We start from the raw sequence: 12168 nt of genomic DNA on the forward strand, positions 1-12168 counted from the left end.
TTCCTTTGCGTGGACACAGCTCATAGTCATCTTATTTTTAGTTGTAGGTCATGCTGATGTTTTTTCTCTTATGTTAAAGGCTCAACCCCAGATGCCAGGTGCCCACGCCGAACTTGTCCCCACTCTTGCGAGCAACCAGTCTCTCCCAGTGGCACCACAGCAGGTAACTCACAGGCTTATATAGTTTTGTTTTTTTTCCCCCCGGGCCATTTAATGCCAAGCTGATAATTGTCAAGCAAGTAAACGCAATAGTTTAAGTGTATACTCACTTGTAATTATACCAGTAATTATACCAGCACTGCATTGCACTAATGGAAATTTGGCATATTTTTGCTCTATAATAGCTTTCATATAACTTAGATGGGTCAGCTTTTGCTATACGTTGTTTTCAAATAATGTTACGTTAACGTTTAAACAATTGCATTTTTGGAAATTGGTCATATCTTTCCTCTCTACTAGAGTTCATTAACTTAGATGGGTCAGTTTTTGCGCTACGTCGTTTTCAAATAATGTTACATTTACGATTTAACCTTCTGTGTGCTGCCTCGTATGGCAGTGATGGAGGCAGCTCCGAATCCCCAAGTCCTCGTTTGCGTTTTTCTCCCTCTCTTACTCTGTCTTGTGTTGTTTTTCTTATAGTATGGAGTATACTACCAACCATCACTTCCGCCTAAGGTACATTAAATGCCCCATTTTCCCTTTTTTTTTTTTTTTTGTGGATACGTTTATCTGATGTCTGGTTCGCCTTTTTTTTTTTTTAAAAGCTTTAAACTTAACAGCCTCCAAATAAGTTTTGATTTCAAGTAACTATTTTCACGGAAATTAGTTTCAATAGGACATTGCGTTTACACAAACAAAAATACAGGTAGATAAAATCTGACTTCTCGATATGAAGCTTAAATTGTAAAAGACTGTTTCAGGAAGTACCTTTGGGGGGACTTGCCTAATTCATCTTTAATCTTTGGCCCTTCTAGATTCCCACCCAGCAGGCGATAATCCCTCCATCCTCTCAGTCGTCCCCTCCTCCTCCTCCTCAGCAGCAGCAGCAGCAGCAACAGCAACAACAGCAGCAGCAACAGCAGCCACCAGAGAACAACACAGTTCTTCAAAGCTCCTCCCTACCACAGGGACAGGCTGGAATGCAACCATTACAGGTGACAGAGAACACATTTTGCATTCATTTATTAATTCATTCCACTCCCCCTTCTATATGTCATACATTTGACACAGTCCATTGTTTGTATGATTGTCTGTGATGCTCATCACATTTTTTTTTAATCTTCTTGTTTGTCATCTCTCCATGCTGCTCACTTCCTGCATGGCTGTTAGTCTTGGGCCACTTGTCCAAATTCTTTTATCCTGTCTCCACCGCCTAATGCAGAGCATCTATTCTTCCTCTATCAGGCATCTTGCCTCTCTCCGCTACAGGTACTCACTGCATCGGGTCTGTATGTATGGTTCGGCGTTCGTTTTTTAAGTGTGAACGTTTTGGCTCCAACTCATTACTATGTGTCCATTAAAGAAGGTTTAATTAAAAATATATAAACATGGATTGGTGGTGCAACTAATGATTGAGAACTACTCAGTTCATTAAATTGACCACAATTTTAATAACTCTGTTTAAAGACCTTGATTAACTTAAAAGTGTCCAAATTCTTTAATTTCAGGTTAACATTTATCAGGTTTCTCTAAGTTCTCAATGAAAGCAGACAAAAAGAAGTCATTTAGAAGGAGTTATCGGTTATACACACACACGCACACACACACACACACGGAAGTGTAATGGGTTATATAAGTAACATTTCGGTACATACCTCAGTTTTAGGGTCACGGTTTGGTACAGTTTCAGTATGGGGGGAAAAAAAGCAAAATGTCTAATCATTTTTTTGTTTTGTTTTTCATTTTAGCAGACATTAGTATAGGGGTCATTTAGAATATCTAAAATAACTTGGTATAACATGCAGACTATCGCCTAAATGTTGTTCAAGTTATACTGTACATGTTTTTCCCCCCAAAAAAGAAATGAACAAAGTGCGTTCACAGAGCTAACAACATATAGAAATTAACTTCCTGGATAAAATTTCTTAATTTTCAGTTTTTTTTTTAATAATCTTTCAGAAACATTGCAGCGGGACTGGAATGTATGCGTGAGCGTGTGTGTGTGTTTGAAGAAAATAAAAACTCATCAACGTGAAAGGACAGAATCCACATTGTACTATTAATCGATTTCTCAACCCTGCACAGCACAAGACCCTTTTTCTTTCATCTGTTTTTTGGCAATGGAGTGCATGGAAGAATGCACTTATTGTTAGTGCTCTGACAGGAAAGGCCACCATTTGTGGTGAGACTCAAAAATAAACATTCCCGTACTGAATAATGTATGGACACAATTGCTTGTAATTTGAACCAAAGACTTTAATTTGAAGTTGTTACTGAAAAGTATGTCACGCCATAATGGGTGATTTCATACCGCGTCAGGAGAGTCACAAGTGGTGACTTGATAAACACAGCAATGTCCTAAAATCACATTCAATTTCCAATTCAGGACTCTAAAAGAAAACAACTAAATTACGCTAGTATTTTATTGTACTGTGACTGTTGCCAGCATTCAGCACAGCCTCAAGCATAAATTAGCCGCTAGCTAGCAGCACTTGAGTGCTAAAATTGGCTGGCGAGAGCGGTCGGATGATTGCACTCTTTGATTCGGACAGTTGCTGTTCATACTTTTGAACAAACCACCTGACTCAAATGTGTCTTCTGTGGTTTTGACCTCACTTTGTCTCGACCAAAATGAATGGGCAGAGAATTATTTAAAATCTCAGTATATATTTAACTAAATAAATGTTTATTTAAAAAAAAAAAGAGTAAAAGTTCATCATTCATAGTTGATGAAGTGGAAATGTGTTTTTTGGTTATGAGCCCGTTTTTTTATTTGCACATTACATTGCATTCATTTCGCGACATCTCGGCTCATGGGATTTGTGTCTCCTCCCATCCCTTGTGTGTTTGTGTGTTTGTGTGTGTGTGTGTGTGTGTGTGTTTGTGTGTGTGTGTGTGTATGGGTATATATATATCCTCACACACATTGCTTTGTTGTTACATAGATTAATTGTTAAAGGTATGAAAGATATGCATTAAAATTATTGCTGTTTCCCTGACCTTATAGCTTCTGCTGAGTGTTTAGAACTTGAAATCCCCCCACCCCCCACCCCATGAATTAGATCACTGGGTCTCTACAGTATCTGATAAAAGTAACACTATCTTGCAAACTCCTCATTATCAATATTTAGTAATTCTGATAACAGCTGACTAATTTGGGTGGCATTTTCATTCTCGATTCCCCACAACGACCGCAACGTCTTTGCGAGACAAAACATCTAAGTTAATGAGGCCATGAGCTTTATGGATAATTGTTCTGTTTCAGGCCTCTGTCAGTCAGTCAACACCATCTGAGCAGTCTGCAGGAACCTCGTCTCTTGCTCCGCCGTCTGTGGAAAGGTGAGCAGCAGATTCTTACTTTCACAATCGAAGCAAGATTGTTTGTTGTAAATTTGTCTAATGAATGCCCCCCCCCCTTTATGTATTTTTTAGCTGTTTGTCAGACGCAGCCTCAGGTCTTAGTGATGGCAATGAAGGCATGCCAACATCAGGAGGGCGTCACGAGGGCCGCTCTCTAAAGCGGTATCAGCGGCGGTCCGTCCGAAGCCGCTCTCGGCATGACAAGGGTTCCAAAGCCAAACTGAATGTTTTAAGTGTAGGCATCTTTTTTAAAATCTTTTTTTTTTTGTCAGATTTCTTTGTTAAGCACCTTGATGTAACACTATTTGAATATAATTTTTTTTTTTTTTTTCATTGCAGATCTCAAATGCAGGAGACAGGGTGGCAGAGTGCCAGCTAGAAACGCACAATAGAAAGATGGTGACCTTCAGATTTGATCTGGATGGTGATAATCCAGAGGAGATTGCACAGATAATGGTAATTTTAAAACAAAACCTCTAAAAAAAATGAAAATAAAAGAGCCACATTGTCGACAAAGTGGTAACCATGTACACAGTTAATTGGATAGCCTGTCCGCCTAACAGTCCCGAGTTTAAATCCAGCCCGCTCTTTGTGGAGTTTGCATATTCTCCCCAAGCCCGCATGGGTTCTCTCTTCTGAAATTTAGCTCAGTTATATACTTACAAAAAAAAAAAAAAAAATCACCTTGCAGGCCAGATTAAACATTTTCGGGCCAGAACCGTCCCGCGTGCCATAAATTTGACAACACCCTGATCTAAATTGTCCTTCTGTGTGACTGGGTGTGTGAATGGGTGTTTGTCACTGTGTGCCCTCCGAGTAACTGGCAACCAGTCCAGAGTGTCCCCCGCCTACTGCCCGAAGACTGCTGGGATAGGCACCAGCAAGCCAGCGACTCTAGTGAGACTAAATGGCTACAGATAATGGATGGATGCGTGGATGTTCAAGAAGACCTGCCAGCCAAGATAATACTGTACTTCTCTATAAAGTTAGCAGCATTAGATGCATTTATTATTTACACACCACACTTCTGTGTTCTGGATGAGATCAGGATTACTGTAGCTTCATATTTATAGGCCCAACCTTTTAATCAATGTTTTCACAATGACTGTTGCTCTTTACTATGTGACTGTGGCATCCTATATAGTCTTTTGTAAATTCTATTATTATTATTATTACTTGTATTTGTATGCATCTTCTCTTTATTTCTCCTTTTGGTCTCATATTTTTAAACCCTTTGGGTTGTTGTTGCTTGCTCTTTTTGGTTAAACGGGTTCAATGTTAGTGAGTGCGGGCCCTCCTTCCTACATGCATTCAGGCTTGCGTTTCTTTGCTTTTAAAGAAGGATAAGAACCCATTGGACTGTTCCTCTTATAGGCCCATATCTTTATTGAACACCAATGTCAAGATTTTGCCGAAGCTGCTGACCCATCGAGTGGACAAGGTGCTCGTCACTGTTATCTTGCCGGATCAGTCTGGCTTTATTTAAAAACCGCCTCCCTTTTTATAACATTAGACACTTGTTTGACATAGTCTATACACCTCATAATCACCTGGCAGAATGTGTGGTCTCCATGGATGCCGAGAAGTCTTTTGATAAGGGTAAACTGGGATTATTTGTTTATACTCTGGTGAAGTTTGGTTTCGGCCCTAAATTTTGTTCTTGCATAAAGTTGTTGCATTCTACTCCGCTGGCCTCAGTTTTAACAAATGGTCAATACCCTGAATATTTTAGATTGAGGCGTGGAATGAGGCAGGGCTATCCTTTAAGACCCATGTTATTTGCCTCAGCAACTGAGCCGTTTGTCATCTGGATCCAGGACAGTGTGGAGATTCGGGGCATTAGAAAGGGTGGACTTGAGCACCGGGTCTCACTTTACGCGGATGATTTTCTGTTGTATATTTCTGGCCTGCTTAAGTCACTACCCGCAATACTCCAGGTTTTGGAGGAGTTTGGACAAATTTGAGGTTATAAGAAAAATTGACACAAGTGTGAATTATTTTTGCTTAAATAACAAGGATTACGAGCTTACCATTGTGAATGACCAATTTGTATACCTGGGCATATGTGTCACTAGAAAGAATCTATTCAAAGCCAATTTTCTCCTATTACTGGAGCGGTCAAAATAGCTTTTATCAAAGTGGTCCACATTATTACTATCCCTGATAGGTAGAATTAATGCATTGAAAATGACGTTGCTCCCTAAATATTTATACTTTATTCAGTGTCTCTCCCGTTCTGATCCCGAAATCATCTTTTAAATCTATTCTTATCACTAATCCTGTCTTTTGTTCGGAATAGTAGACACCCTTTAATAAGGAGCACTCCTTCAATGGCGGCGACAATCGGGTGGATTAGCCTTGCCATTTTTTTAGAATTGCTACTGGGCTTCTAACATCCAGGGTTTACTTTACTGGAAGCATTTTCATTTAGGGACGTCGCCCCCAGCCTGGGATGTTATGGAAGCTCATGCTGTTGGTACTGGAATATCTTTGCGTGCTATTTTGGGTTCTCCACTCCCAATCTCGTGTTTAGTTCCCTCCAGTGGCCCAGTTGTAAAACATTCTCTTAAAATTTGGTCTTAATTCAGGAAGACTCTTGGTCTCCATGCTTTTTCACTTTTAAGCCTCATTGCGGATAATCATTCATTTGCTCCATCAGCAGGGTTCCGTGTCTGGCTTGAGACGGGTATGAGAAGCTTTGCAGATCTGTACTCTGATGGGACGTTTTCTCATTTTTCTGATCTGAGTGAAAAATTTGGAATTGCATAAACACACTTTGAGTTTCTTCAGATCAGGCTCGATATGCAGAGTGTGATGGCGCATTTACCCCGCAAACCTCCAGGAAATCCCCTGGATTTCTTTCTGTCTGTTGATCCTACTTCAAAACTTGTTCTCTCCAAACTTTATAATTTAATCTGCAAATTACATTGTAATTTACATCTCTGGCTGCCATCAAGGCTGTCTGGGAGAAGGACTCGCAGATCACATTCTCTGATGAGGTGTTGGAGTTGATTCTTAATCAGGTATACTCAGTCTCTATGTGTTCTCGCCATACACTTATACAATTCATGTGCGTGAATGAGTGTATGGTGTCGGGGGAAATTAGAGTTTTTTGTTAAGACACATGGAAATCTTGTTATTTGTACATGATCCTGTTACATTTCTGTCATTGAGGTTTTGTAAAATCAATAAAAAGATATTTGAAAGAAAGAAATGTAGGGAGTAAAAGTAAAAAGTGGTCAGGAAAAAATATACTTCTAAAAGAACAAAGTACAGGCATATTTTACTTAAGTATGGTAACGAAGTATTGTACTTCATTACTTCCCATCATTGGTAGCAACTAGGTGGCGCTTGATGAAAGTGTATTTTTGCAATGTTCTGTGCAAACACTCTTAAAACATGCATACTCTATCAAATTAGAGGTATATATAATCATTTTAAGCCTTTTAAATTACATTACTTATTTCACATTCAAATTAATGTCATTCATAACAGATATGTGGAAAAAAATGGTCTGTTTTGAGTTATGCGGTTATAAGTCCACCCCCCTAATATGGTGGTTGAAAATGAGGAAAAACCTGTACTCAGAGAAATACGGTAATGGTTCTGCCATACTTGTGGTTGTTATCAACTAATGGGTACAATGACACAGAAATTTACTTATGGTTGTTTGCTGCTTCAGGTGGAGAGTGAGTTCATTCTGGAAAGTGAGCGAGAATCCTTCATCGAGCAGGTTCGTGAAGTCATTGAAATGGCCGATGAGAAAGGAGATGGCATGAAAGAAGCCTTTCCTCAGGTAATGTTATAGTTTTAGGAGGTAAACGGTAACGTGTGCATCTATGCAGTAAAAGATGATTTTATATGTTATCGCAATACAGGGGGTGCGATACAGTCTCAGGAACTGTATGTTTTAATGTGAAACCGTTCAATTCAGAGTGGCTATGACTCAACATGATGTATGGATTAGTTCAAGAAAGTATAATACAATTCGGTGTTTGTTGAACGTAGACAGTCATAATCCTTCAAATTGAGTTATCAAACACAAAAGCTGTGTATTTGTAACTTTTCAATGTTATAAGGTAACAAAATGTAAATTCATCAGCAACATTAAACCGCTTTATACCTTTGTATCATTTTTTTTGTTTGTTCCCTACCCGAACAAGCTACATCAAGACTATTCTATTGGTTGGTGTAAGATTGCTGTCGGATCTCTTAAATCACAAAACCAATTTTCTGATTCAAATCTGTTTGTTACTATCTAGTGAACCAACCCTTAAAGACCAATTTGACACTGTCTTTTAAAGGAGGCAAGTCTGACAGAATTTTTATTTTTGACAGACTAAATATCTAATCTGTGTATTTACTTACAGTATCTGTTCACTCACATTGACAAGTATTTGAGAAGTATCTGATTTTTAGCCAAATTTGATTTCATATCTGTGTTTTTCTGTTGTTGCTGTGACTCAATCCAATTATACCACTTGTGAGCAAAAAAAAAAAAAAATCTGTTTTCGCTCGAAGTATGCAGTGCGAGTCCAACCAAAGTGCAACTTAAGTTCATCACCAATCGCATGTAAATTTTGTATTTCAACAGATGAGTGAGCTTCAACAGCAGCCAGAGCTTTCAGTTCCCATGTTGCCTGGTATGCAGACTTGTATCTCTTCCATATCAATGATGTGCATTCATTACCACTTCACATCTTACTTCCATTGTGCACGTTCCCGCAGGAATCTCCCCCAGCACTACGGCCCAGGTGGTGCATTCAGCAGGACGAAGATTTATCGTAAGCCCTGTACCGGAGTCCCGTTTGCGAGAGCAGTTTTTTGGTCCGTCCTCAGCTAATACCTCTGTTGGTGATGAGCCTGGCCCAGGTACGAGTATACAATAGTGTCTTCAATTGCAAGTGCCCTAAGTAATATTTTTTCGTTACGTTTTTCCAAATAGTGTGTATGTTTTGAGCCACAATTATTTATTTATATATATATATATATATATATATATATATATATATATTTTTTTTTTTTTTTTTTTTTTTTTTTCATGTTTGTTCAGCTACAGGTTCCGCTCTAGTTTAACGTCTGAGGGCCGTTACTCTGAGGGCAACTCGGGCCCTTTGTCTTCGATGAATATACCCAAGAGTTGGAAAACGGGAAGGAATAACACAGTACAGTTACTGAATAAGGTTCAATACATTAAGATTTAAGTGAATATGTGCACTGGAGTAGGTCGACCTCCGAGGCGTGACCATGGCATTGCGTTTAGAGTTAACTCTTCTGTTTGGCATGCAGGGAAACTTCACAGCATGTCTTTGCAATATAGCTTTTTTTCTTCTTTTAGGACAAAAAAAAAGAAGCAATGTGGATGCAAAAGATTAAGCCCGAAATAGCGAGGGAGCACTGTATAATTATCAACTTTGCACCACAAACTTATACAAGATCTTATTCAATTTATAGATATTTTTTATACTTTTTCATATATTTTTAAAACCCTTTTTGAGCATAACCATTGATGAACATATTTTCAGATCTATTTCATAGTTCGCACATAGAACAAACATACATATTTGCTTTACTGGTGGATTGTCTCCTGGTGGCTAGCGGGGGAAGAAAAAAGCCTGCAGATAAGATGCACTGGACTATTAGCTTCAGGGCTCAAATCATGAGGAAAAGGTGTAACAAGACAAGGAACTCCTCATTATACTCAAAGTATGATTAGAAGATAACAAAAACAACAAAAAAGGGCGACTGTTATCTATAATTTGTGGCTTGAAACAGCTCTGCATGCACTAGTGATACTATATCACTGAACTGCATGGTGACTGAAACCTTGACTTTTTAATACCACAGGAATCCAGTCATCATCTCATGCCTATTTCTCACATTTTAACCACGTTGATTCTGTTTCCAGGGCCCACGATGACATCAGGCCTTTCTCTGTCTGCGCCATCTGGGATTCTGCAGCAGGCTTTCAGCAAAATGAGGCAGGATCATGCAGAGCGAGGCAGCAGCATGATTGATCCTCCGAGCAGTGATCAGGAAGCTGGCACGGTCCCATCCAGTGATGCTGGATTGGTCCCAAACATGCAGAGTGGTCATCCGCCTCCTGAAACTTCCACCAACCCTATGGTGCTCGTATCAACTGTAACCCCTCAGATGCATCCCCCCAACGGAAGAGTTTCTCCTCCGGCTGTACCTACTCACTCTCAGACTCCAGCAACCACCACCAGTGATTCCCTTCCACCTCCATTCACTTCCCAGGAGACGGCCACCTCGCAGATCGCTCCAGCCGTTGGTGTCCCGGCCTCCTCCTCCTCCATTTCTACACCAGCTGTGCAGGCCTCCGTCCCTGCAGCGCCCGTGCCCCAGCTAAATGCTAATACAGGCCCTATTTCTGGTTCCGAGCCGCAACCTTTTAATAGTGCTGCTGCATCTTCCCAACCCATCAACTCAACCCCACATGCATCTCAACCATTGCCCAGTCAGAGCCAAGCCCAGCCAGGAGAGTCAGAGGGTGCTGAGGTTCAGACCAAAGCGGCAGGTCGAGATGACATACAAGCACTTGACAAAAAGTTGCGATCTCTTTTTAAAGATCAGAGTGCAAGTTCCTCAAGCACATCAGTGGATCCTAGTCAGAACACTGGGACCTCTTCCCCTCCCACAGGAACATCTTCCCCTCCTCCCGGTGCCGCTCTTGTCCCTCCCTCAAACCTACCACTTACTTCTGGGGTACAGGCCGTCACTCCGCTGTCTACAACTACCCCAGGACAGGGATTAACTCCTGCTGGACACAGTCAAACTCCTCCGTCCAAGCCAAGGGCACAGGTTTGTGAATAATGAAGTAGTCACTCAAGTCTGACAGGCGCTGTAGACCACAAGGCACAGCCAAATGCTCTTTCGTTGACAAAGTTGCAAAACAAACTCCAGTGCCTGACATCAGTTAGTAGGTCATGTCCTTTAAAAACACCTATGCAACATACAAATACAAGGGATGTACCAGTACTTTTAGACCAAGTATTTAACATTACAGAACTTGAAGATACAAGTTACTACAGATGCAGAAGCAGTATGTGGAACCTGCGGGTCAAGGACTCAACTTTGAGTTCCGAAAGCAATTCTATGTTGTTACCATATTGAAGAGCATGATTTATTTTTTTTTTTTTTATCTCAGACACCTATATACATACGTTGGTATATGTATAAATGCATCCCTTATGAATACCCTCAAATCCAATTATATATTTTGTCTGAAGCCTGAAATGTTTAAAAAGGTCAAAAAGTTTAAGAAAGGCCAATGTTTGTGCAAGGCATTTAAGATTAATGCTATTTTTAATATGTACGCTCATAAATTATTCCTCATTTTTTGCATATATTTGTAGACGTTACCTACCGGGTTAGACCATGCTGCTACTTTGCCCGCGGACACTTTACCACCACTCCCTGGACCAAATAAGGTGAGCCTCTGATTCACAATGAGACGATTGCTATCTCACTTGTGTTTTCTACTCTTTGAAATGAAGGGTGTGATGCATATACACACACATACACTCTTCCAATAGCTGACCTTACTACGATGGAGAAACTAAGTTGTCTGGGGCTTTATGCCCCTGGCAGGGTCACCCTACTCAGCCATAGCAAGCAGGTCCTAGGTGAGGGACCAGACTAAGCCTAATCCACAGACCCTTAATGATGAGTGATGAATTTGGATGGCGTTTTCCCTTACCTGGACACGCGTCACCGGGGCCACCCTTTAGAACCAAACCTAGGGGTCAGCCTTGTTGCCCAGCGCCTGGTGCGCCCATAAAAGTAACATGGGTCTTTCCCCCCATGGGCTCACCACCTGAAGTAGGGGCCATAGGGGTTGGGTGTCGTGTGAGTTGGGTGGCGGCCAGAGGCGTAGACGTTGACTGTCTGATTCCCGGGCTGCAGAAGTTGGCTCTAGGGACATGGAATGTCACCGCTGACTGAACAAGCCTGAGTGGGTGTACGAGGCAGAACATTTTTGACTTGACATAGTCAAACTCGCCCCCACATACAACTTGAATTCTGGTACCAGTCCTCTCGAGAAGGGCTGTACTTTATTCCACTCTGGAGTTACTGGCTGACAGGTACCGACTGGCCAAAGCAGCATGGGGCTTCAGCGGTCGCCGAGTCAAAAAGCCAGCTATGGGGTGGGGGGAGTTTGGTGATCATGGAAAATGACTTCTGGGCGGCTTCAAGGAAATTCTGGCCCTCCATCTAGCATCTCAGGATGAGGAGGCAGTGCGCCATAAACACTGTTTACAGTTGAGATGGTTTGCAGCTCACCTCAACTCAATTCCACTGATACATCTTCTGGAAACCCTAAGATTGACTTTTCTATTCTTGATGTTGAAGCCACAAAGATGGTCAAAAAACTCTTTAGTGGCAAGGCTCCTGCATTGGATGAGCCTAAAGGCTGGATGTTGTAGGGCATATGAGAAAGAGTAATTATGTTTTAACTTGTTTGAATTAACAGTCCCAGCAGCCTCTAGGCAATTTGGATGCCCAGCTGAGGCGAGCTCTGAGCCCAGAGACTGTTCAGGGAAGCAACACAGCTCAGCCTCCTGCAACCGGTTTCACTCTCGGTCGTTTCCAAGTAAGTTTGATGTTGCTTCACCTGATCAAATCCCA

The 12168-nt window shown here is 41.1% G+C and overlaps 1 protein-coding gene across 5 annotated transcripts in view; it reads left to right on the forward strand.

Annotated features, from left to right (window-relative positions):
• The window catches only part of LOC148422170 (serine/threonine-protein kinase WNK1-like), a 36716-nt gene that overhangs the window by 18342 nt on the left and 6206 nt on the right, over positions 1–12168 (forward strand). For 2 of the 5 annotated variants that reach the window (XM_088416398.1, XM_088416399.1), the window contains exons 11-23: positions 80–163; positions 640–675; positions 975–1154; positions 1330–1428; positions 3425–3498; positions 3592–3754; positions 3859–3975; positions 7202–7315; positions 8114–8162; positions 8248–8391; positions 9428–10341; positions 10896–10970; positions 12014–12133. In XM_088416398.1, the coding sequence (XP_088272524.1) occupies positions 80–163; positions 640–675; positions 975–1154; positions 1330–1428; positions 3425–3498; positions 3592–3754; positions 3859–3975; positions 7202–7315; positions 8114–8162; positions 8248–8391; positions 9428–10341; positions 10896–10970; positions 12014–12133 (2169 nt within the window). The remainder of the gene's footprint in view (positions 1–79; positions 164–639; positions 676–974; positions 1155–1329; positions 1429–3424; positions 3499–3591; positions 3755–3858; positions 3976–7201; positions 7316–8113; positions 8163–8247; positions 8392–9427; positions 10342–10895; positions 10971–12013; positions 12134–12168) is intronic. The other 3 variants (XM_088416402.1, XM_088416401.1, XM_088416403.1) reach the window with 3 other exon arrangements.

Source organism: Hippichthys cyanospilos, chromosome 6 (genome assembly GCF_059441005.1).
Source record: "Hippichthys cyanospilos isolate Australia breed blue-spotted pipefish chromosome 6, RoL_Hcya_1.0, whole genome shotgun sequence".
NCBI classification, from domain to species: domain Eukaryota; kingdom Metazoa; phylum Chordata; class Actinopteri; order Syngnathiformes; family Syngnathidae; genus Hippichthys; species Hippichthys cyanospilos.